The sequence below is a fragment of the Agrilus planipennis genome, unplaced genomic scaffold (genome assembly GCF_000699045.2).
Source record: "Agrilus planipennis isolate EAB-ADULT unplaced genomic scaffold, Apla_2.0 scaffold22, whole genome shotgun sequence".
In the NCBI taxonomy this organism is placed as follows: Eukaryota; Metazoa; Arthropoda; class Insecta; order Coleoptera; family Buprestidae; genus Agrilus; species Agrilus planipennis.
The window spans coordinates 15,014-41,889 of record NW_020438874.1 but is presented as its reverse complement, the minus strand read 5'-3'; the positions used below and the strand labels follow the sequence as shown (position 1 = coordinate 41,889).

General features: G+C 31.4%; 1 protein-coding gene across 3 annotated transcripts; it reads left to right on the top strand.

Moving 5' to 3' along the window:
• The first annotated feature begins 226 nt into the window (after positions 1-226).
• On the top strand, positions 227-25,830 carry LOC108732957 (probable multidrug resistance-associated protein lethal(2)03659). 3 transcript variants are annotated; one of them, XM_018463970.2, is made up of 16 exons: positions 227-621; positions 7,789-7,903; positions 19,425-19,535; positions 20,432-20,771; positions 21,068-21,290; positions 21,369-21,664; positions 21,723-22,065; positions 22,265-22,710; positions 22,770-22,934; positions 23,043-23,627; positions 23,725-23,875; positions 23,979-24,209; positions 24,297-24,589; positions 24,652-24,897; positions 24,952-25,121; positions 25,184-25,457. In XM_018463970.2, the coding sequence occupies exons 2-16, from the start codon at positions 7,830-7,832 to the stop codon at positions 25,455-25,457; spliced, it is 3,948 nt and encodes a 1,315-aa protein (XP_018319472.1). In that variant the 5' UTR covers positions 227-621; positions 7,789-7,829. The 3 variants fall into 3 exon arrangements, with proteins under 3 accessions (XP_018319472.1, XP_018319473.1, XP_025836314.1); XM_018463971.2 differs by lacking the exon at positions 227-621 and adding an exon at positions 3,487-3,507; XM_025980529.1 differs by lacking the exon at positions 227-621 and having other exon boundaries at positions 7,830-7,903; positions 25,184-25,830.
• The last annotated feature ends 1,046 nt before the right edge of the window (positions 25,831-26,876 follow it).

Here is a 26,876-nt window from a genome sequence, read left to right as displayed (position 1 = left end):
TCAGTCCTTCAGACATCAAGCATTTTGTTCATGACTCGACTGATAAGTCCCATTTTAAAAAATTGCCGATTCATCTGTGTAAAAGTATAACAAACATACAACGTAACAACATTTTACCGTCATAGTTAATGACTCTTTATCTCTCTCTTACTCCGTCTCAAGGCAACAAAATATATTGAGTTTGTCTCATTTGCACAGTAAATCAGAAATAGCTCTACCACGGAGATTGCACCAAGGATTCAACATTCGAACCATTAAAAACATTCAGTTTCACTGCCGGTTTCATTCCGCAGCAGGCTGTGGAAAGTAGTGGACGATTGTCGTTCGTAGTTTTGTTGTGAAATCCTTCATCGCATCACGATCGTGTCATTAAACGATCGAATGTTAAATTGATAAATGCGCGAAACTAACAAAATTAATGCGGTTGTATTTAGCATTAACTGTCGACAAAGAAAAGTCTTATGTAAGATTTAGTGATAACTAACTACACAATATATGAGTGAAAGAGTGCAGTATAATAATAGTGGGTTCATTTATTTGCAAGTAATCGCACAAATTAGTGCTTTTTAAAAATCAACTAGTTGAAAAAACGCTACCTGCCTAGTTGAAAAAGCAGTCAAGGTGAGTTTGTTTTTTGTTCTATTATTATAGTTTTCAGATGTTTATCATCATCCATATCTCAGAAAACAGCCTAAGGACCAAATTTTGCGTGGTGTATTTACAAAAAGATAACTTTCTATTTGACACAAAATATATCTGTTTTTAAAGGGTGGCTTACACTTGTTTCGTCAAATACGATAGTGTAAAAGCTGAGATATAATTACTTTTGAATACTTACAATGATTTGCAAATTTTATTAAATCTACAAATGCAAATTCTTATGTTAATTTAAAAGTAGTAAACAACACACACACACATACAGATAATTTATGTAAAACAATTTTATTATAAGAATACAAAAGTCAAATTCGCATTCTACGTTATTACTACTAAATCGGCGAACTTCAACTTGGGGTCATTGAAAAACGCAAATGAGATAATTAATAATTTACAACTTTGCACAAGATATGTAATTTAAAAGGTAATGCAAATGTTTTAAAAGTTTCCTAGTTTTTTAAAAACGATTTAAATCCACCTCATGCTTTTATTAAATAAATTAGTAGAAGATATCAAAAGTGTTGCATAATTTATTAATGTGTTTTTGCAACAAGGAATTGTTGATGTAAAGATAAAGTCGGTGTTTAGCAAATACCAGAAGCAAATTTTTAAGCAAATATGTATCCATAACTATATAAACATCTGTTTGAATATTAATGACGTTTGTTTTAAAAATACATTTGATAAACATACAAGAAAACAATAGTACAAAATTTTATAACAATGGTGCACTATTATTATTATTATTAACATCAACAGGTTCAATTGATTATAATAATATGACATTTTATAAATAAAAGGCAAATGTTAATTTCCACAAGAATGTACTAAAGCATTTGACAATTGATTTGCCTTATTAACGACAGGGCTTCATCAGAAGTATACTAATGATTTCTGACGAAGTTTAATAAGGCTATGAAATTATGTATTTTAATATTTTGTGGAAATTAACATTTACTTTTACTTATAAAGTGAACTATGAGTTTCCATTATGTAAATTTAGATCGTTGATCTTAATCGTATATGGATAAAATATTCGTAACCAAGAAAGTATGCATTTCTTTTAATTATAGAGCACCCTTTGCAATTTGGAATTTAAAAAAAACTAAAGAGTATTTTAATTGTGTAATATTTAACCTTTATTGTAACATTGTGTTCAAAAAAATATGTACCTATTAAATTAACAATGAACTTCAAGTAGATATTGCGTATAACAAGTACCTGCTACTTAATAGTCATTACTCATGGCAGTAAATTTTCACGGCTGTTACAATTCGTATTTGCACACATTGTGTGCAAGAAAGTGCAAAAAAAATGTTTATCAACGATGCAATGTAACTGTAAATAAGTAATTATACTTTTTTCTACTATAGATAGATATTATGACTCCTTATTAACTGTTAATTAAATGAGTAATTCAGGACTCTACTACTAGGAGCTCTCAGTTTATTGTCATGATGTTTGAAATTCTAAAAGATGTTAATGATGCACTTGCACTATACATATAAAGTTTTCAACCCTTTAATTGCTATATTTAATCCTACAAAAAAATATGTATTTTTGTTATTGACATCCCTAGACAAAAACTTTCAATCTCTCTCCAGTCTTTCAGTCTTTCAGCCTCTCTGAGAGCGTCTCTCACAGTCTCTCAGTTACTGCCTAGTCTCTGTATGAGAACGATAAAATTGTTAATTCAGAGATTCGAGTCTCTCATAGAGAGACTGTGAGAGATCCATAAAAATATCTAGGCAATAACTGAGAGACTGTGAAAGACTGTGAGAGACGCTCTTAGAGTCGCTGAAAGACTGAAAGACTCTGAGAGACTGGAGAGAGAATAAAACTGAAAAATTGAGAGACTCGAGTCTCTCATAGAAAGACTGGGATCTCTGAAATATGTTGAACTTAGAAAATTTTAACCATGTCTATCGAGACACCATTTATTGAGAGATTCGAGTCTTTCGTTCAGAGATTCGAGTCTCTCGTTCAGATACTGGATACGAAATGAGGATCTCTATGTGAGCGACTGGAATCTCTCGTTCAGAGACGCTAAACAGTTTTTTTGACAGTCTCTCTCAGCGACACCAGAGAGACTCGATGAGAGACAAAGACTCGACTCTCGCTTTCAGAGACTCTAAGAGACTGAACATTTTTATCTTGGGATATCTACGAGTTATATAAATTAATCTAATACACTTTAATCAGGCAAATTATTTAATACTAATCGTGTGTTATTTGTATAAAATTGAGTTCCAATTCACGATCAGACGTGTCTCCTCCAAATTATACCGAAAATATCAAATGTAGGGGCTACTCAGTACTCTACGTTAACCATAGCACCTGTGGAGTTGCTGATTAGAATATAAAGGAGTAAATGTTATTAGGCTGTATGAATAAGTATTTTTATAATTACAGTAACAAAATCATTATTATTATTATTATTTATTGCAACAGAATGCCATGCAAAACTTTTAATTGCCTAATCAACGTAGTCAGTACACACTAATTGTAAGTAAGTAAGCAACTATCCAGCGCTTAGTTGCATCGAATTAGAGCTGTAATACATACATGAAAATGTGTGTACGTAACTGTGCCGATTAGTGTATTAAATAATCTACGGTGAATATGGTCGTGGACTTTTCTCTGTGAAACACATTTTTCGTATTTAACATTCGACGCTCGTCAGGCGAAAACAATGGTAGAAATGCTGATCTTCAGTTGATAAATTTATTCATTAACGGGAATGGAAGCATACAAAGTGTGGTGGCTTGTGACAAAAATGTGATTTGTTTCTAAACTTTACATGAACATAAACCTAAAGTACAACTACCAAACTAACGTCATCGTAAGAAGGTAATTTAGAGTAAATTACAAGTTGTTGTCAGGCTTTTATTATTATTCATTGAATAAAGCTGAGTTTTATTCACTTGAAGCAGAGTAACGAGCATTAGTTCTTACGTGGTTCGTATCTATCTAATTTTAGGCTATAATTTCGGTCATTGTCAGCATAAAACTGATCATGAATTAATTTTTGGCACCATCAGTGGTTGCGGATCCTAGTTCTAAATGCTTTTCTCTTTCTCATAAGCCATTTCAACTTTTCCTTACAACAATGAAAATCCTATCGAAAAGAAAATACAGTAGAACCTCGATAAGATAAAGATCAAGGCAAACGTAAAATAATTTGAGTTATTGAGGTTTTTACTTACTAACGATTTAAATTTAAGCTTTAAAATTATGGATTTCCAGTGACTTTCAGCTCTTCAGCTTTTTCCTTTAGTATAGGTCTACTAACACTAATGTTTTTACATACTTCTACACTGTCTAAACCGTGTAAACAACAAGCATTTTTCTAAATGAGGAAAGTCAGCAATTCATCGTTTTTTACGTAGAAGATTTTCTGCTGATTCAAACCACTTTTCACTGCTTACTGGCTTTTGGACTTCGAGGGGAAGGGAACACAAAATTTTATGAATTTATAGAAGTTATTACGTTATCCAGGTTTAAGTTATCAAGGTTCTACTGTATAAATAGATCAAGTTTTCCTATTCTAAAATCATCCCGAGCCATATCCATTTGGTATTCTGTCTTTACTGTAATTTCTGGCTATATTAGAAAGCGTTGAACTAGGAAGTCCCCAATTTAAATACGGAAAATTTCAAACGTCATAATTTTCTCATGATGCATCCATCCACAACATTAATTACACAATAGAGAAGCCAGTTCTGTTGTTTGCTTTTGTTTGGATATGAATTCCATTATGTAGATTTGTAGTTGTTGTATGTGGGCACAATTCAGCAATCAAATGATGTCCACGGTTTGTTGTTGTGTGTCATTGTTGTTGTTAACACTAATAAAAAGGCGCATCTCGTAATACAGAAGTCCACGTTTCACAAATTGACTCTCGTCCAGCGGACCAATTGTGCGTGTAGTAAACAACCAAGGAGGACGGCACTCTGCCCGACCCAGTTGTTAACAGATCATATTCGTCAATTTATTGTTAATTGAAGACCTTTTAAGTTTTACGATTACGTAATCACCATTTAACGACACGCAGGCTCTCAATAGATTAAATATTAAAAGGCATTTACCCTCTTCTTTCACTTTTTGAAATTTCAGTTTTGGAATCAGAACATTTACCCTAATTTTGGCTATGATTCTATTACTTTTTTCTTCGTTATTTCATAAATAGGTAAAAAACCCTTCATTGAAAAGTTGTAAGGAACCAAAAAGTTACAAATTATTTTTCAGTGTTTATTAAACTGTTCTGACTTCATTAAGGTGTAAATTATAAGAAAAGTAAATCAAAATTTTTAACGCGTTAACAGTAAAATTTTAATATGCAACGGAAGTTGCGCGCGCATACCCAACGAAAATTCGACTGCATGAAGTTAGGAGCAAGGCTACGAGTTAACAAGCGCGTAGGTTGTTTGAGCGCGAAATCAAAACTGTAGAAATACCAGTTAATTATTAAATTGACCTTTCTGTTAATTGGCCACTGATAAGGCAGCTCTTTGAGTCATAATTATGTGATTAATAAATTATTCAATTAGCCGGTTACTTAACCTAGTGATAGTTTTGCATGTTATTATTAGGTTAAACAGTTAATAGATTAGTTCTATATTTTCTCCACTATTTCATAACAGACTTGTAAAAAATTGCTGTAACTGTTTTATAAGTCATTCTCAATTAAACGGTCAATTAAACCACGCATTTACATAAATTTCCGCAGAGAATGGATCGTTTATTTTTGCACTAAACGTGCATAAAATTAAAATCGTTAATTAAGTTACCTGTAACTGTAATAACACATATCACAGTAAGAATGGACCATCAAGCAGTTATGAGCAAATTTGTTATAAAGTACCTATGTATGACAGTAAAATAATTCCAATGAATGAAGTCAAGGCATTTTTCTAGACATATGAACTTTACACGAACAACCTTGCAAATTGTCCTTAAACAAGTGCGACTGGCATTCATAAAGAGTGTTACAAATTAAAATTATATTACTGTGTGCAAAAAATGAATAAATCCAAATTTACTGCATGTGCTAATACTATATAGAGGTAGGGAATGATTACTAAAGCATTAATTATTTTGTATAACATTGTTCATGAATTAAACTGTATGTATCAAAAAATGGAAGACTATCAATTGCCATAACACAAACAAGACTTAATACTTTTGTATGACTTGACCAGCATATCAAAATATCAGGATAAAATTGAGTGATTTTTTGTCTTGTATCTTATACTTATCGTTAAATAAAATGAAATGCGATAAATAGAAAGTGTTCAGTAAAGTATTATTGTAGTACCTACTAAACGATTTAAAAATAATTTTTATCTACCATTTTTTGGATATGAAATCGTGAAACCCAATTTAATATTTTGTAGCTATGGCTTGGCTTTGCTGAATATGTATATTGATATCATATCACCTTAGCCAATTAGTTCGATTAAAGTGTAACTAAAAGGTATCAATAGCATATCATTTTCAGCAAAATGATATACATTCCTTTCGTATAGTATAACGGTAGGTGTATGCACTGCAGTTGTACTTCTATATCATTTTGCACATTTATAAACGTGCAAACAACGTCTGTAATAGCTAACTGTAAAACATATAAATTTATTTCAAAAGATCCGCAGATTTGAGGTCTTCAGAGTATCTAAGTAATAATCAAACAGTTAGGCACTTGTCTACAAGTGTAATTGAAGTCGATGACAGGGAATGATAAATGCGCCTAATGCCTTCACTAATAAAAGTATGCTTTACATGGACTTCCGTGTTCTCCTTTTTTAATAACTATAAGTAGCGTACATGATAAACTGTTGAATACACGATTCTCAATTTAGTCTATACATCTACTTACACAGTGTATTATTACCCGTAATTATTGTATGACCTTAATTAACAGCGATAATATGTAAGTGATTCTAAAATGTAATCAGAAAGAAGCTACAGAAATCTTGTGCATACAGTAATAATTAAGGACCTACCTATAAAACTAAAAATAGAAAAGAAACAAAGAAAAAGTCTTCCTCAGTTATAGCTCGGTTATGTTGTGGACTCCTACCATAAATTATACTCAGAAATCTTAGGGATTTAACCGCAGACGCTATATTCTGATTTTAGATCTCAAAAACTATTTTAAGATTTATTGAACTGATACTATAAATACCCAATGTGCAGTAAATTTTACATTATATTTGTACTTTTTTATAAGGAAGTATGTGGAATTAACGAATAGAAATGAGTTCATGAATTAGTAAAATCTAGTCGTAAACCAATCAGATAATTATTTAAAAAATTTTACAGTTAATAAATGTCTCTTATTGCTTTTTTGCGACAATACGCCTGAGTGACATCCACGATTTACCAATAAATTTAATAAATTGTGTACAAAATATTCTTTAGTTTATAGATACCTAAACTATTATAATAAAATCTAAACATCATAAAATTTATCATAAACATATATGATGTAAAGTTCTGCTAGAAACTTCGGTGCAATGTTCGACCGGACTTGATTTATAGTATATAAGTATTTTCTATTCTTTGTCTAATCCTAAATATAGTAATTTAAGGGGTGTAACTCAATTGGGCATCGAAAACAAGCAGTTTTTGAAAATACTCTCTAGTTGAGCACCAAAGGAAAGTCGAGAAGCTTTTCCTATCGTAAGCTTATGATCCTAAGCAATCAAACAGTTAATACATTTGTAGGTCATGCTTTTTACGTATTGAAAAGCTTTTTCCTGTGCGATGGGGTCACCTGTTCAATGTGGTCAACCGAAAGTAGCTTAAGAAGACCTTTGCTGGTTTGAATTGTTTGGCAGGTAAAACTGCCTAATTGAATAACTATGAATTTAAAGACATAAACATTGAAGGTTGTTCTTTCATCACAAGAAAGTTATAACCATAACAAATTAAAATAGTACAGACTTTAATAGATACTCAGAACCACCCTTTAAATCCCGAAACATGTTACGCTGGCGGAAGGGTCCGGAACTGTACCTGTAAAGGTATCATTGTCAGACAAAAATAAAAGCCAACCTTTGCTTAAATCGTGTAGTTCAATGGAATTCGTACATATTGTTACTGAGGCTAAAATACTTTTTCTATTTATAGATTGTTGGTTTTCTTGGAACAACGACTGATACATTTTAAATATGGACATAACGAAGGAAAATTACAATCCAAATCCAAGGGACAAAGCGAATCCACTTTCCATGTTGATATTTGGGTAAGTAAATATACATATAACAGCATTGAATGCAACTTTTTTTCAATAATGAATGATAATCATTTTCATAAAGTAAATAATATGTGCTCCACGTGTTTAATTTTGATTATTTTAAGGGTCATTATCTACTTTGAAACAATGAAATGCGATATACATAAGCAGTTTTTTTTCCCAAATTGTTTGCTTATTTTATCAGTCTAGCTTTAGTGTTAAGTTTTTAGCAATTATTTACTAAAAAGTTTAAATTACTAAAATGTTATCATTGTTTTAAAAACGCAAAGCACACAGCAATTTATAGAGTAATAATCTCAAATCTATTGAAGAATGTATCTAAACTCGAAATGATTGAAGCTGAATATTACATTCCTTTGCTTTCAATAAATTAATATGAAATTTTGTCAAATACCTAGCTGAAGTGAAATGTAATACATTGTAAATTTCATCCATTGTTATTAGCAATGTGTATTATATGTACCATGCATATAAGTAGCCATTCTGTCGATAATAATGAGACAACATAATATTTTCCCTACTAGTCAAGTTGTCTGATAAATTTATTGATTAAATATACGATCATGCAATTAAATACATACATTGATAATAATGTACGCTCAAGTAACTAAACCTTGTGCAGATAATTAGCGATCTACGCGTTACGAGTTCCGCAGATGTCTACCAATAAAAAAATTAATAATAACGTAACTGATGGATAAACTGATTTGATATAATAGAAAACGACCATGCACTTAAACAACTATCTGTTTATAACATATGCACTTTGCAATTACTTTCAAATTGACCCGCAGTTTCGCTGAATAATACGAGGATTCTAATTAAATTCTACGGAAATTAGAATAGGCGTTTCTTTTGTATAAATCTAAAAGAGATTAATCGATTTGAGAAAACTAAAGCTAAGAAAGATCAATGTAGCTGCGGCGAGATCCACAAGAAGCTGAATATCAACTTGCACATAAAAGATAAAAAAAATGTGCTCTAACCTTTTAGAACAGCGGTCGGGAAACCGGGGTAAATTACCCCAAATGGGGTAAAAATGAAACTTTTGTGAGTAAAAAGTATATATTTATAATTTGCTATTTTATAAACCTGTTAGTATTTTTTTCAACTTAAACAATTTAGCGACATATGCAGGCCACGCCATCTCACCCGCCACCACTAAGTGTTCAACATCAAACAACATCATTTCTCCAAAATAAAAAATATTTTTTATGGGGGCTATAGATATATAAAATTTAAACTAGTTTTTTCGTCTAATAGTACAAGAAAAATATCAAATGAATTACAAAATAACAAGAAATTATCATTTACTTATATTTTCTGTGGGGACGGATTTTTTTTTCCTCAACTGTATATTACATATACATATTACTATTATTACCGTTATTTATTACTAGGTATTACATTGATAAATTGAATAAATGATGTCTAAATTAAATGTTTAGTTATTGTTTTCTTTTGAAAATTATCATGGGGGCTATAATATGAAAGATGCTAAAAAGAGGCGATTTTGTTTTTTTGCTCTTCGCCATGGGGTAATATCAACTTACACAAAAATATTTTGGGGTAATGATTAAAAAAGTTCCCCAACCGCTGTTTTAGAATATTTGAGGATAATGTAATGTCTTCAGTTTCTTTAGTCGCCACAGAAACATTCTTTAACCACCTGTGGATTCAATAAGATTAACGCCTGCAACCTTACGATTTTAAAAATTCAATTGCAAGTCGACGCCTTAGCCCAAAAGCAATTTTTGAGAAAACAATAGATATGTGCAGTGTGAGATATGACTTATTAACTCATAAGAAGTGAGCTGTATTGTATTGTTACTTTCGGCGAAGCCTTTGTATAAACACATACAGCAACTAATTCTATGTATCATTTCATTTATATCTAAATAGACGTGATTGCGTTTTTATACTAGGTGTGTCTAAATCAATAGAGCTGAAGTAAAAGTGCATATTCATATGGTTTGTGGAACGACTTCGGTTGATTATACACTTCATTTTAAATCAGTGATAAATTGTTCTTATTAGTTAATTTTCATGCGTAAAAACCCATAATCTATCCAAAAAGATAGCATTTTCCTCAAATAAATGATGAACACCATTCAAAACAAAACTTTCTAAACATATGTACAAACGTGTACTTGCTGAAATCAATCTGGCACCACAAAGTTGTGTTTCTCATTTTTATAATACGATACTTTTGTTGCTAGTGGCTAATTTGTTATCAAATCCAAAAATTTATCGAAAAATGCATATGCACATGTATAGGACCTATAATAAGAATTTGGTAATTAAAAATAAGTTACTCCGTTAAAAACGCAAATGACTTTGGCCTACTAATCGTAGGAATGTAATTAAAAAAAGTATGTAATTAATTGTTAATTGAAAACGATAATGTTTGTTTAAAGCAGTCAAGTTTGTCGCTAAGGTCTGTGCAATCTACGTTAGTAGGTAAAACATATTGCAGAATGTGCCTGCAGCCTTCGTCAATCAATAGAACATTAAAAAATACCACTAATTAATTGTGTATTAATTCTTAAAACTACATTTTTTAATTTGCATTTAAGAGCGGTTAAGTCTTATAACATAAAATTAGCTCGATTAAAAACTTATTTATTGTAGGGCATTCTAAATCCTTAAAATATTAAAATGACACTTTTTGCCTTATTGTTAAATAATTTTGTATTTTAGATCACTTGATTCTTTTTCTTCTAATTTAGTGGTCAAAATACCCATATTTAAAAATTTCCCGACAGTTTTCTAATTTCTAAAGATATTATACATTTGGTGCTATCGACAACGTTTAAATTTATATATTTACTAATTAATTAAGCTTATTAGTTAGGTCAGAAGTGATTTAGCTTGTTTCGTACCTTGCGTGAAGAATTATCACTTCGTTCGTGTTGTCTTTTCCTGCTGTAACCGTGCAATTCCAACCGGACCGAAAAATGCTTTTACGTGTATATTTATCATTCGATTTAGATGGAGCACAAAATTGGTCAAAAAAGGTAATATTTGATAGAGTGTCTCGTCACAGTCAAAAGCAAACAAAACTTCGTATAAAATCAAAGAAATAAATTGGTCGAAAAAAATGAGCGACATCAATGTGTATAATGAAAAAATATGTATAATGACATCAAAGAAATATGCATACGGTTGCAGAGAAAAGGAAATGCAACTGTGTGAAAATTTGCACGAAACAGATGCTTGAAACAGTTAGGTCTTTTATTTTTTCCAACGCTTCATAGTCGAAATAAAAAGGATGTATAAATCATGCAGTTGTGAATGCACCAGTGCCAATAGAATCTCACACAAGCGTTTACAACCCAACCTTCGAGCAAATTAGCTTTGCTTTTAGCATCATTTGTAATTGAAGAACAAATTACCGAAAACTCATAAAATATTATTTCCAAACAAAACTGAATTTAAATTGAACTACAGAAAATTGAGAAAGGAACAAGTCATGCTGTGTTTAAAGAAATCTAGTAAGAAAGAATGAGCAGTTTAACAACTCATATTGTTTTAACACAAGCTAAACATTGCCCATTGGTGAACCAGTGCTACGTAATAGTACTGTTTAAGATGATTTATATACCCTTGGGTTTATTGCTTTCCATTGTTCGATGCTATTGTCTTTATTAACAGGTTTAAAAATACATACTCATGATAAGTATTCACTTCTTGAATTAGTGTAACATTTTATCTTTCTTTTTGTATGAAGTTATTCTTTAACATGTTATCACGGCAAGGAACTAACCAGCAGCAAAAAATCAGCCAACACAGAATCTATATATATATATATATAAACTTAATTAAACCGAATCATTATTATACCAAATTGGTTATTTTACAATTATACAACTTCACAATCTACCAACAAATAATCTATCTTACTGTTAAGTTACACTTTACATTGTTATTCCTGTTCATTTTCCCTAAATTATCCCCCACCTACCCCTTTACGCCTTATTTCTAACAAAATGTCCTTTTTCCTTGTTTTTTTACCATTTCTTCATTTTCTTCGTCCCATATCCACACTGCATCGTCTATTACTAACTTGTTAAAAATAGTACCTACCCACATTGCTGTTTTTTAATTGTAGTGTAACAAACTCATATATAGTCTATATGTTTATATATATTTATAGACTGATGCTAGATAAAGCCTTCCTGGTAATTTTTACAATGAATATTTTTGGATATCTCCGCTTGTGTATTTGGTTGAAAATACTCATTAATATTTCGTTCTAAAACTTGCCCATTTTTGTGTACATAGGTAATACAACATTTTTAACAAAAATAATAGTTTAATTACCTTAAATTGTTTAGCTCAAACAATATTGATTGTTACCAGACAAACGCATACTTTTTGTACACTTGTATAAATATGTAAAGGGCTTTGTCCGTTTAAAACAAATAAATAAATAAATAAATAAATAAGTAAATAAATATGTACACTGTAAATTACTCGGTTCTAAAGTAAATGTTTAAACTTTAAAAATATAAAGGTTACTTTTATTTGAAGTACCTATTCATACTTGTAAAATAAAGTGAATATCTTTTATAGTTAATTATAATGTGTGACAAGTCCTTGTATATACGACTAGTTTGTAGATTAAATTTGATCAACGCATAATCATTTATAGCTAATTTTGTGAAATTAATTGGATTTTAAAATCAAGTAGGCACTTAATTAATTGCACATTCATCAAGCGTAAAATATTAGATTTTATGTTACTTTATTTTGTTACTCAGTAAGCCTTATTGGTGATTGCAAAATGGTAAAATAATTTGAGCGTATACACATTCGATTTTACTTTTTCCCAAATTTATCCATTTTTCTAGTAGATTGCAAAAACGAAATGTTACAATTTTTTTTTCTTTTGTTTGACTTATCTCACTTTGATAATATTTCATTATTTGGTTACCTTGGTGGTAAAATTTCAAGATAAACTGAAAAACAGATGGGTTTGTAGACATCGTAGTAATTTACAGTTCTATTTATTTATCTACTTTCTATAGATGCATTTGTTTTTAAATGATTTAGGCTTAGACCATTTACGGATAATATCTAAAACTGCCGTTGATTTGATACGGATGTTAAACGATATTTTAAGTCCTTAAGCTTTCTTTTAAGCTCAGCTGGAAAGAAAACTTATAATCCCTTGATGTTTTCTTTAAGACAACCGAAACTGAATTCAGAAAAGAAAACAAAAATGGAAGGAATACTTTTAGCCAGCTTTCAGTAAGGCAGTTTTAATAGTATACACCTGTTTTTGCTTCAGGATCTTCTTCCAAAACTGCAGATGGCAGTAAAGATTATGAGTAATTTATTTAGAGTCAATGATTTGAGAAAACTTCGTAGAATTAATGACTTCCTCTATAAAGTATTCTACAATCTGGTCTCAATTAAATTATTAGTCTTTGATTTTATTCATTTATTGAGTGAAATATAGGTACTAATTGCTGAAATGTGAATAACGCCTTATAGACACGTTAATATGCGATGTCACTGTCTATAATTAATGTAAACGAATCATGAGTTTTGTACTCTCCGTTTTGGAGAAAGAGCTCAGAACAATGAAACGGTCAACTTTTCGTCCAGCAAAATTTCTACATTCAAAGCAAAGGGTCAGTTGACAATAGAATCTGTTATTGTACTTCCGGTACAAAAATTCTAGGAAGACGGCAATTAAACTTATCTCGGTCTTCTTACTACCTGAATGAGTCAAGTTATTTGAGCAACTTAAGGGTAAGGAGAAAATGTAAATAACATATGTTACTTCTTCTTGTAGTACTTCAGTACTTTCAAGGTATTACGAATAGTAATCTGTCTCTTATCCTAGCCTTGCTCCGCGACTTTATCCACTTGAGACTATTTCTAAATTAGCTGACATTTCTCCTGATAACCGCTTATTCATGCTCGTAAAGTTTCATTGAAATCTGTTCAATGATTAGCCAGTACGTCAGACAGACTTCAATTTTATGTGTATTGTATAATAGATAATCGTAATGAATTATCAGTTTGTAAGATTATCTCCTAAATTCGCTGCATATCATGCGCCTATCTCGATGTATTTTCCACATAAGTACCTATTCAATTTTCATTTTCCAAAAACTCAAATTTTGGGTAATATTATATATGAAAATGCCGAATAAAATTATATAGGTACTTTAATATTTTAGGAAAAAGTGCACTGTTTAATATGAAGCAAAGTTGTAGAAAAAGTAGGTAAATCACGGCCCAGTGCCTCGGATGAATGCGTACATAATACGTAAAAACAATGAACTTGATGGTGACCGACGGTCTATAGTTATATATATAAGTCAGTGTCCGAAAATGTATTGACTACACACATTATTTTAAACAAGAGTAGTTGTCATCACTAAATATGCAAGGAGCGTTTGATGTCTGTAAATTCAGCTTTTTTTTTTGGATGAATCACTTTGTAAGCATCTTTAAAAGCAGGAAAGATTTTGCTGGCCAAGCGTTTAATATTCAGGTCAGCGTTTACTACCTGCTTCACTAATACTGAAATTACTTATCAAAAATTCTTTAGAAACATCAGTCAGCTTTCATACCTATGACAGGTAAAATACTTTGACCAAATTATAATGTTAAAAGGAACAAGTTCTTCCCCCCTATCAGTCACTGTGAGCTCGAAATTGTTAGCATCATTACTTCAAGTGGTCGAAATTCACTTTTGCGAACAATTTGCTTAATTACTTTCTTTGTGTGAAAAATTATATTTAAAGGAATTGTTTGTAAATAGGTATGCAACACATCGTACACTTCAGCATAAGAAATTGCTAATACTAACTACGTAATGCTACTTTTATATATAATATTCATACATACTAATTTTATTTGGCCACATATTCGTAGAATTACCAAAAGTAACTTTAATATCGAGTGGTTAATAATTGCGGAAGCTTTATTTTTTTGTGAAGGCTATAATTTAATTNGAACGTACATTGTGGAAATAGACATCAACTGTGTAATAATGCTAAAGAACATCGAACTAAAAAGTGATAATCATCCAAAGTTAGTGTTTAAAAATATTGAACTGCCAAAATTAAATTTTGTGTTTAAAAATGATAATGACTTCTCCGTCAATTTCGAATTATTTACACTCAAACCTGTTGGTCTAAATAATATTAGAGAAATACAAAATGCATTGAGTTTACAAGAGAAGAATATAAAAGAATTAAATGTGCCAAATATAAGCATTCATAAGGCCAGTGTTTGGACAATCACCCTGTATATCATCATAGTGCTACTGTTACTGTTCTATGTGTTTAAAAAAGCTTCGCTAGCAAAACTAAAGAAGATAAAGGAAAAAGAGAATGAAACAATTATAGTCTAAATCTAAATTCGCAAGCTCTCATGGACCTTGGCTCATATCTACGTCGGGAGGAGTTATATTCACCTATATTTCACACGCTAAGCATTGAGTATTATATTACTCGTATGTTCTATGTATTGCATTAAATCTAATGCCTCATCATTTTTTTTATATATGTATTATGTATTTTCATTTTTTATGTGTAGAGAAAAGAAAGAATAGTTTTTAGAGTAAGTTACTTTTCATCCTTCTAATAAGGAAGTCGATTGTAATTTCTAGTTTTTAATAAACGTTTTTAAAAACAAAGTTTCAAATTCCCGAAACTTAATTCGCATATCGTCGGCAATTTCAGTATCAGCAAAAGAAATTAGGTAATAAAAACAAAAATAGTCCATAATATATTTTTTGTGATCGTTAACTTGTTGAATCCATTTTCATCATCAACATTTATTGTTTCGACCATATGGTACTTGGTTATAATTTACTACAATAGGAAGCAATTTACATTCTGTGATAAGTTAGTTTTCCATTATATAATTCCTTATCGAAATGAGTTACAAAACACATACTGGTACCCCAGAAAAAGCTTCAGTACTACTATATTAATTTATTTTTACTTCTGGACTGTCTGTTACTTATTTTACTAATTAGAATCTTAACTAGGTAAAATGTTATTGTAGTGGCGACTTAAAACTACAAAACGATCTGTCATATTATCAAATGTATTTACAAAATGTATGCATTTGATGGACGTGCATTACTTCTATCATCTTTTATCGCTTTTTATTAAGTCAGCGACCCCCTTCATTAATTCAATGTTTATAGTGCCATCTACTTAGTGGAGTGTCCGATGTCACACAATTAAAAGTGTGACTCACTAAATAATTCATCAATCATTTAAGGCAACTTGGGCTTACAATGAAAGAGGGTTTTACAGGGGATAATATCTATTAGTAGCTGTGAGTAGTAATAATAATTATCATGGAACAAAAAGATGAAGGACTACTTATTAAAATTATGTGTGTTGTTACATTATCTAATTGTATGTTAAATCTTTACTGCAGTTGAAATCTTCGGTAGTTAATATTTATGAGCAGTAATCTATTGTAGGTCTTTCTTCCTCTCATATGTTCTAACTAGTTCTTGATGTCCTATACTTCGTTTACTTTCTGTAGCGATATGACCTTCAATTTAACCGGCGCAAAGTAGAAAAGAATAGCACTAGGCCAGAAAAGAAAGGATACAACTCTCGGCCAAACTCATAAACGGTGAGGAGCGTATAATCCGTACAGTACTGTACGGAAAAATTGACCATTTTATCCACTACAATTGCATTGCTCAAATGTGCTGTTATTGTAACCATTTACTACTGAAAATATCAACGAGATGTTTATTTGTATTTGAAGATATATTAAAGGCTTTAACGCTTGTTTTCGACTCGCACTACTATTCATGATTGAACAAAACTTCTGGCAGGTACTGTATGAAAAAGTATGTTTAATCAACAAGAGTCGAGAGTATAATGAGCTTTTTTCTCCGCGTGCATCCAAGACATTCGAAGGGGCACATCGCTAGAGAAAGTAAATGAAGTATACCATACTACCTTTCCTTTTCTTTATTGACCAAACAAAAATTGTTCAAATTTCTAAAAATTAATCGTTGGTGGGCACAGTGATTTCTTATTTGTCATTTGTGTCTTTACCATCCTGACTTATCCTACTTTAAATTGTTATTTTGCTTCTAATAAATATTTTTAAACCATATACAAATGTATTACCAAAATGTACTGTTCGTACAATATCTTTTGTCGAAGTAAGTGTTAAGTATATCGCAAATAGCATTCAGTTGCTGATTACGGAATAAGTGATAAATAAATACAAAACAGGAAAGGACAAAAAGATAAAAATAACGTACTTAGAGAACCTACATACTGATTTAATCATACGGGAGAAAACTTAAAATTTTCGTTCAGTGACTTGTAGAAAACGAACTCTATTTGTTTATTATTTTTTTCTCTTTAATTAACTTATCTTCTAACAATTGAGTTTAAAATTCTTGGGCAAATATTATAGTTTGAACTAGATTCGGTAGAAGTTATATTTTTGGCTCTCATCAAACAACAAATAGTATAATTAACCTCTTATCTATTGTTACCTGGTGGCATCTTTCACTGATAACAGTTTTTGGTAAACACACTATCAAGAGGGAAGATTTTAATAATGCTAATACGTATTTTCATACAAAACTACAGCAGATCATAAATCATATATATTTTAATATATGGTGAAAATCATATTCTTTTCATTACTTTACATTAATTTTTCACTTGCAATGTTGTAACCGCTCAAATTATAGAATAATTGGTATAAAACATGTGTAAATCTGTCTTAAATTATGTGGTGTATCTTTTTCTTTCTTTTTATGCGTTTCATTACCTGAGTGACTCTCTCAGGGGCGCTTGTTCAAGATTTTCTCCGGTCTTATGGATATGTATTATTCGTTTCGGTTTTCACAGCACTTCAAAACCTTTGGAGTTTGGAGTGCTCTCGCATTGAAGTCTCTGAAGAATAACAGTCTTGTCCAAACATTTAATCTAGGCGTACTGTATTTTAAAAGGTACTTGTACAAAGCACCGTCCATTCGAAATTGTTGGTTTTTCTGTATTTACATTGCTTCAGAAGAAAGGTGCATAATTATGGATATATTGTATTCCTTTTCAGTTAGTATCTTCTTGAATGATAAAGCGAAATATAAAAGTAAACACTGAAATGAGAGGAGATAAATTAGTGGCCTGAAATTTTTTTGTATATAATCTATAAAATATTTCAAAATTGTTTTTTTTTTTCGCAGATAGGTACATATTAATAATTCTATAAGATTATAAGTTAGAGATAGCTTTAAATAAAATGGAAGCGGTACTGATAAAACAGTACTCTATGAAAATAAATAAAAGTAAAATTAAAATACCGGTATGCTGGTATGCAAACAGTAGGGAAAGAGCGAATATAAAGACAGGAGACGAAAAGTTAGAAGTGACTGATTTTCGGTATCTAGGAAGTCAGATAACTCAGGATAGAAATAATTAAGAATTTGGGATGTTCTAGTTTAAGGGAAATGCGAAAATTAGCTGAGTATAGCAAAAAGTAAAGGTGCGTGTCCAACCAATCTTAGGACTGACGACCTTATAATGATGATGAAGATTATAGGGAGTAAAATTTTATTTAATAGGCTTTTAGTATACTTATCGTGTTATGGATATTTATATTGTGTATGTTTCAATAAGAACATCGACCTCGTAAAAGCTTTCTAGAGGGAAAGGGTTAATCAACTTGTGGCTGACGGAAGGAAGTTATTATTTGCGATATTTTTTTTATTGAAAGAAGCATACATTTTTCGATAGAATTAACATTGATAAGATTACAGTAGCAAAATCAACGCGAATGAAGTACATATATTGTCTGATATCATGATCTAAGATATTAAGGGTTGTTAGCGGTGGCTTTAACAACAATGATACGTGTACATATATCTAGAAGCGATATCGTTGAAACAAAAATTAAAAACTGATGCTAGGTGATGCGGATCTTTGGCCTTTAAACCCGAACGAAAACAGCATCAGTTCACCTACTGGCCGCGAAAGCCTTTATCAAAAATTAAGAAGTTTGATGGTAAAGCGCAAATTTTCCTATTTTTATTAAGCATTAAATTGAGCTAAATACTTAAATTTTAACAATTAGATATTACTTTTTCCGAGCGTCTTGGCAACATATGTATCTATAGCTTGACTAATAGTATGAAATAGAAATTTAAAATTAGACACAAGGAGAGATATTTCATTTCGTAACAGGAAGAAAATAAGTAAGTGTATTCTTTTTATAGTTTGCATTTTTGTTACATTTCGTTTCTGTACTTTGGGGGGCGCCAAGGTTATACAAGTCGGAAAAAAAGTATTAGATCTAGGATACGCGAATAGTAATAAGTAATTATGGGTATATTTTTGTAATAAAAAATAGCACCCTCTACTTATAAATATGATTAACATCATTATTTATTATTTATCTAGAAAATATCAATTAGTAAGTAGCTTAAAACCCATTACAGTTTTATTTCATTATTTTTGTCGCTTATACTTATATAAATTGTCTTTTTTTTCAGTTATACCTTACCAATATTCAGAAAAGGGTACAGTAAAACGCTAGACGTGGATGATTTGTACAATCCATTAAACAGCGACAGAAGCGAATTATTAGGGGATAAGTTGGAAAGGTAAGACTTTTCTTGTTTTCATTTTTATCAAAGGTAATTTTTTCACGTATATAATTTTCTGACAAAGTGCATAACATCTGCGAATCACTTAACAATAACTTATAGTGAATTTCCGAGCCGAGCGATTTGCGTTTTATAAACAACTTCACAAGGTTACAATAATTTAAAAAATAGAAGTGTAATAAACCTAAATTTAGATGCCATTGTTTAAACGCAATTAATTGTAAACCGTTTTGATAATCGATTTTTTATTAAACCGCAATTAGTTTCACTTCAAACAAAAATGCGATACCTATGCACATATCTATCGGGAGTTCGAAAATTGAATAATATGCACCTATATAGTAAAAGTTTCTCTAGTAATTTATTTAGGTTTGGGAAGAAAAGTCACTTTCGTTCTTTGGTTTGTAGAATAGATTTAGTAAATTTTAGAAGTTGAAAATCTANTCGAAAATTGAATAATATGCACCTATATAGTAAAAGTTTCTCTAGTAATTTATTTAGGGTTGGGTAGAAAAGTCACTTTCGTTCTTTGGTTTGTAGAATAGATTTAGTAAATTTTAGAAGTTGAAAATCTAGAAAAGTATAGTAAAGTAGATTTATCAATTAACTGATGAAAATGTAAGGGTTGTTTTTAAAGGTAGGGAGGGTTGACTGTTGATTGACGTCATTGTTACTTAAAAAAGTCAGCTCTCGATAATTGAAGTGTATTTTATACTTTTCGTTATATACATTACGAATTGTATTTATTAAGGAAATATAGATATATAAGATATCAATAAACATATGTATTGCTATTGAAAATATGATACATGATATGATTCTGTTTGTCTATAATTTTAATTTTTGTTATTAATTTTATAATTCCACGTGGTTGTAAAGCAGAATTATTTTAGGAACTGGAAGAAGCATTTGGCGAACGCTAAAAAGAAAAACAGCACCCCTAGTTTATTTAGAGTTCTGGTAAAAACGTTTTGGCCAGAATACTTACTCATAGGGTTAGTGCTTGTCGTCCCTGATATGCTCATCCGGCTTCTGCAGCCGCAACTTTTAGGTTTACTTTTAGACTATTTTAAACCCGGTACTGACAAAACAAAAGAAGACGCCTTTTATTATGCAGGCGGGATAGTATTAATGAATGCTATGAGTGCATTTTTCGTAAACCATCACATCATGCAGTCTTTCCACTACGGAATGAAAGTAAGGGCAGCATGCTGTGCCCTTATTTATAGGAAAGTGAGTACCTACACTATTAGATAATTTAATAAAACCACCATGCCCCTAAAATATTAAAATCGTAAAATTTTCTAGAACTACAAAAATTGATAACAGTAATACTTTCATAATAATAAAAATGAGATTCCATAAAATCTCTAAACGTTTAATCGTTGTTATTTTTCATCATTTTATAAAACATTTATTTTCAATTGAGAAAGCAATCAACTTAATCTCGATAGATAATTTGGCTCGTTCTTAGACGACTTCTCTCCCCGATGTAATCATTGATTAATCGTCAACAATACTCTTTGTAGGCCCTTAAATTAAGTAAATCGGCATTAAGTGATACAGCTTCGGGACAAGTGGTTAATCTTCTGTCCAATGATGTCAGTCGTTTTGATATTGTATCAATATTTATCCATCACATGTGGGCTGCTCCACTGACCGCTACCATTGTGGCCTACTTGACATACAGTCAAGCAGGCTTTGCAGGACTCATTGGGATTATTCCTATTATGTTCATAATGCCTTTACAAAGTAAGTTTAACTTGAGAAGATCTAAAGTCAAATCAAATTTTTCTTATCAAGGAATAATCTGTTAAAAAATCGTTTAAGGTTACACGGGTAAATTGTCTTCCATTTACCGAAGAAAGACTGCATACAAAACTGACGAAAGAATTAGACTCATGGATGAAATAATATCCGGAATCCAGGTGATAAAAATGTATGCCTGGGAAATCCCCTTTAGTAAAATAATACGGCACGCCAGAAGGATGGAAATTAAAATCATAACAAAACTGTCTTATGTTCGAGCTTTGTTTATGACTTTTAATTTGTTTACAACAAGAGTCGCCTTATTCTGTGCCCTTTTAGCCATTGTGTTAACAGGGGAAAAAATTACTGCATCTAAGGTACAGCGCATTCAAAAAAAAAATTAACTGGATGCAATAATTTTTTAAAAAATTTCAGGTGTTTGTCTTTACGGCCTACTACAACGTCATTGCTCAGTCGCTGACGGCTATGTTTGTTAGAGGCATTTCAGAAATAGCAGAAGTTCTGGTGGCCATCAAAAGATTACAGAACTTCATGTTGAATGAAGAATTTGTTGAAATCAAAAAAGCCGTCAATGGAGAAATTAAGTACAACAATAATAACGAAGCTATTTGTCTCAAGAATGCCACGTCGAAATGGAATCCTGACTTATCTGACTGTGCTCTGAATAATATAAATATTTCAGTGGAAAAAGGAAAATTTTTGGGTGTCATTGGACCCGTAGGAAGTGGAAAAAGTTCGCTGTTGCAAACAATATTAGGTATTTGTACAAATATGTAAACCATACATATTTTTTGATGTCAAAAGAATCACGAATCTCAAAAAGCTCTTAAAAAATCATGCGTTATCGTGGATTGTCCAATTTATGTTTTTACAGCATTGCTTGTGGTTATTTATTTTATTATTTTTTCCCCATTAAACATTCCGTTCGTAATGGGTTTTCTTCGGTACCTTTTTAGGTGAATTACAAGTATCAAGCGGAACCATAGACGTAAATGGTACGCTTTCGTATGCGTCTCAGGAGGCGTGGGTGTTTGCTGCAACCATTCGTCAAAATATTCTTTTCGGCCGTGAATACAATAAAAAAAAATACGAAGAAGTCGTAAAAGTGTGTGCGTTGGAGACCGATTTCAAGCAATTTCCAGACGGCGACTTAACATTAGTTGGAGACAGGGGGGCGTCTCTCAGCGGCGGTCAGAAAGCCAGAGTAAATTTAGCTCGAGCCGTTTACCGAGATGCTGATATTTATCTCCTCGATGACCCTTTATCAGCAGTGGACACGAGGGTTGCAAGGCATTTGTACGAGAAATGTATAAACGGATATTTGGCATCGAAAACGAGAATATTGGTCACTCATCAGGTCTATTATTTAAAGAATGCCAGTCATTTGGTCATTTTAAATAACGTAAGCTGATAAATAACTAAGTTGAAAACCATTTGAAAATCATTTTCGATCCTTTTTAGGGTGAAATTGAAGCTCAAGGAAGTGTTAACGAAATTTTAAAATTAGGCAACGAGTATGCGAAATTGATAAAATCCGAACCGCCACCGGAAGACAAAGAAAAATCAGAAGATAAGCCAAATAAAGGGGTCGAAATACAAAAGATAAATAGGCAAATGTCAATGAGGGTAAGAATTTTTTACAATGAATTCAGTCAAGAAGAAAAACCTGTACAATTTGAATTTTTAAATATTAAATATATGGTAAATAATTTTTTGTTTCTTTCTATATCCCAGAGTAGAACATCGTCTATTGCAAGCACAAGAAGTGAAATTAGCATCGTGGACGTTATTCTGCAGGAGGAAAACGAAGAAGAAACCGAAACCAAAGATTTCGGACTGAAAGAGCAACATGAAGAATCATCAAAGGGCAAAATTAAGGGGTCTCTCCTGTTTAGATATATGTTAGCAGGGGGAAACGTTTTTGCCGTTAGCTGCGTCATAGCCCTCTTTATTTTAGCCCAAGGGGCAGCCAGTGGCGTCGACTGGTTCGTCAGTTACTGGACCAATATCGAAGAATACAGGAATTCTACAATTTCTGCAAATGTCAACTTAAGAGAACTTCCAACGTCTACTTGCTTGTACATTTACGGCAGTCTGATAATCAGTTTGTTATTGATAGCACTTGTAAGATCCTTCTCGTTTTACAAATTAGTTATGAACAGTTGCACCAATCTTCATCATGCCATGTTTGATGGTGTGGTGTATGCGAGTATGCGATTTTTTGATACGAATCCTAGTGGAAGGATATTAAATCGATTTTCAAAGGACATTGGGAGTGCCGATGAACTATTACCGAAATGCATCCTTGATTCATCTCAGGTAATTTTGTTCGTGGAGTTCTTAAATTAGAATATTTTTGTTCTGAACATTTTTTTTTATTTTTCTTCTTATTTTGAATGTTTATTTCGTTTTACAGATTTTGTTAATAATGGCTGGTTCCTTAATTCTGGTAGCAGTTGTTAACCCTTTATTCCTCATTCCTGTTGCTATTATTGGCGTTATTTTTATGATTTTGAGGTCAATTTTTTTGAAATCGTCCAAAAATATCAAACGTTTAGAAGGAATAAGTAAGTTCATACGCAATTTTCAATTAAAATCAGATTATTATTTTTCGTTATTGTCCATGTTTAATCCGTTAAATTCTATCATTAATGTAATTGATATTTTTAGCGCGCAGTCCAGTATTCACACATCTCAATGCCACCCTTCAAGGACTAACCACGATAAGAGCATATGGGGCTCAAACAATTTTGAAGGAGGAGTTTGATAAACACCAAGATCTACACACAAGCGCATGGTTCATGTACATTGCAGTCAGCTCGGCTTTTGGTTTCATTCTCGATTTGTTTTGCACCGCATTTACAACATTGGTAACCCTCAGTTTTCTGACTTTTGGAGAAAGTAAGACATTGCTATTATTAATCAATCCATTAATGGAAGTATTATAAGTATTAAGGACGTAAATTTCAAATCACTGTACTCTTTTAGCACTTCTGGGGGGCCAAGTAGGTCTTGCAATAACTCAAACAACCTCCCTTACTGGGATTGTTCAGTGGGGGATGAGACAGTCTGCAGAAGTGGCAAATATGTTAATGTCCGTCGAAAGGATGTTGGAATACACAATAATTCCTCCAGAAAAACAACCGGAAAAGCCTATAAAACCGCCCAAGGAATGGCCACAAAATGGGAAAATAAATTTCAAAAACATGGGACTTAAATATGTAGAAACAGGTCCATTGGTACTTAAAAATCTTAATATCTCCATTCAGCCAAAAGAAAAGGTACCTAATTCGAATCTTGAAGTTAAATAATTTATGTACTATACTTCTTTCTTGATACCTAGATTGGAATCGTGGGAAGAACAGGTGCAGGAAAATCCTCCTTGATAGCCGCTCTATTCCGATTAGCAAAAGTGGAGGGTGAAATAGAAATTGATGCCATCGATACGAAAAACGTCATTTTACAAGAACTGAGATCGAAAATAGCAATCATTCCTCAGGACCCTGTCTTATTCTCTGGTACCCTCAGATACAATTTGGATCCGTTTGAAGAGTTCCCAGACGATTTATTATACAAAGCTCTAAACGATGTAAATATTAAAAACATTTTATGGGAGTTAATAAACTAAAAAATATTTATTTAGGTGGAATTGAAGGACCCCATGAATATCATCAACAGATTGGAAAACAGAGTAATGGATAGAGGAGCAAACTACAGTGTGGGACAACGACAACTTATTTGCCTTGCACGAGCAATTGTTCGAAATAACAAAATACTAATGTTAGATGAAGCTACAGCAAATGTTGACCCACAGTTAGTTGTTTTAATAGTATATTAGTCGATAAATAATTAAAGCAAAACTTTTTTGTTTACAGAACTGATGCATTAATTCAAAAAACCATACGCCAAAAGTTTGCCGATTGTACGGTCTTGACGGTGGCACATCGTCTTAACACGATCATGGATTCTGATAAAGTTTTAGTTATGGATAACGGCACCATGGTCGAATTTAATCACCCCTACATTCTTTTGCAAAATTCCAAGAGTGTTTTTTCCAAAATGGTCGCGGAAACTGGAAAATCTACAACAGAACAACTTAAACAGATCGCTAAAGTTAATTACGAACAAAAGTTTGGTGTTCCAGAATAAAATTGCGAGGTAAGTAAGCAAAAAAAGGCACTGATTACTTTTTACAATGCAGAATTGATAAAAGTCATTTTTGCTGTGCTATTTCGTGATTTTATTTCCTTTTGTTTAATACAAGACAATCAAAAATAATATTTTTAAAGGCCTACAGGGTATCGACTTTTTGTAAACTTCTACAAATGAAACGTTTTTTTTTTAATTACTAATAAGGGCAATGAATGTAATTGCTTTCTTTCTCGTCTTTTTAAATAATATTCATTTATATTTCACTGATTCTCGAAGATGCCTTAAAAAGCAGTAAATTAAGTGAATAATGAATAAAATAGTTTTTATTGAATCCAAAGAATTGTACAGAAGAGTATTGCAAGTTAATTAATATAGTNCCAATTACTACTGAAAATATCAACGAGATGTTTATTTATATTTGAAGACATATTAAAGGCTTTAAAGCTTATTTTCGACTCGCACTACTATTCATGATTGAACAAAACTTCTGGCAGGTACTGTATGAAAAAGTAGGTTTAACATAACAAAAGTCGAGAGTATAATGAGCTTTTTTCTCCCTACCTACGATTTTGCCAGCGTGCATCCAAGACATTCGAAGGGGCACATCGCTAGAGAAAGTAAATGAAGTATACCATACTACCTTTCCTTTTCTTTATTGACCAAACAAAAATTGTTCAAATTTCTAAAAATTAATCGTTGGTGGGCACAGTGATTTCTTATTTGTCATTTGTGTCTTTACCATCCTGACTTATCCTACTTTAAATTGTTATTTTGCTTCTAATAAATATTTTTAAACCATATACAAATGTATTACCAAAATTTATTGTTCGTACAATATCTTTTGTCGAAGTAAGTGTTAAGTATATCGCAAATAGCATTCAGTTGCTGATTACGGAATAAGTGATAAATAAATACAAAACAGGAAAGGACAAAAAGATAAAAATAACGTACTTAGAGAACCTACATACTGATTTAATCATACGGGAGAAAACTTAAAATTTTCGTTCAGTGACTTGTAGAAAACGAACTCTATTTGTTTATTATTTTTTTCTCTTTAATTAACTTATCTTCTAACAATTGAGTTTAAAATTCTTGGGCAAATATTACAGTTTGAACTAGATTCGGTAGAAGTTATATTTTTGGCTCTCATCAAACAACAAATAGTATAATTAACCTCTTATCTATTGTTACCTGGTGGCATCTTTCACTGATAACAGTTTTTGGTAAACACACTATCAAGAGGGAAGATTTTAATAATGCTAATACGTATTTTCATACAAAACTACAGCAGATCATAAATCATATATATTTTAATATATGGTGAAAATCATATTCTTTTCATTACTTTACATTAATTTTTCACTTGCAATGTTGTAACCGCTCAAATTGTATATAGAATAATTGGTATAAAACATG

Bases quoted from the DNA above. Each gene is read 5' to 3' on its own strand.
- LOC108732957 (XM_025980529.1), top strand. From the start codon at position 7,830: ATGGACATAACGAAGGAAAATTACAATCCAAATCCAAGGGACAAAGCG. The intron at 20,772-21,067 runs GTGAGTACCTAC...TACTCTTTGTAG, and splicing joins GTGCCCTTATTTATAGGAAA to GCCCTTAAATTAAGTAAATC. The intron at 23,628-23,724 runs GTAATTTTGTTC...TTCGTTTTACAG, and splicing joins GCATCCTTGATTCATCTCAG to ATTTTGTTAATAATGGCTGG.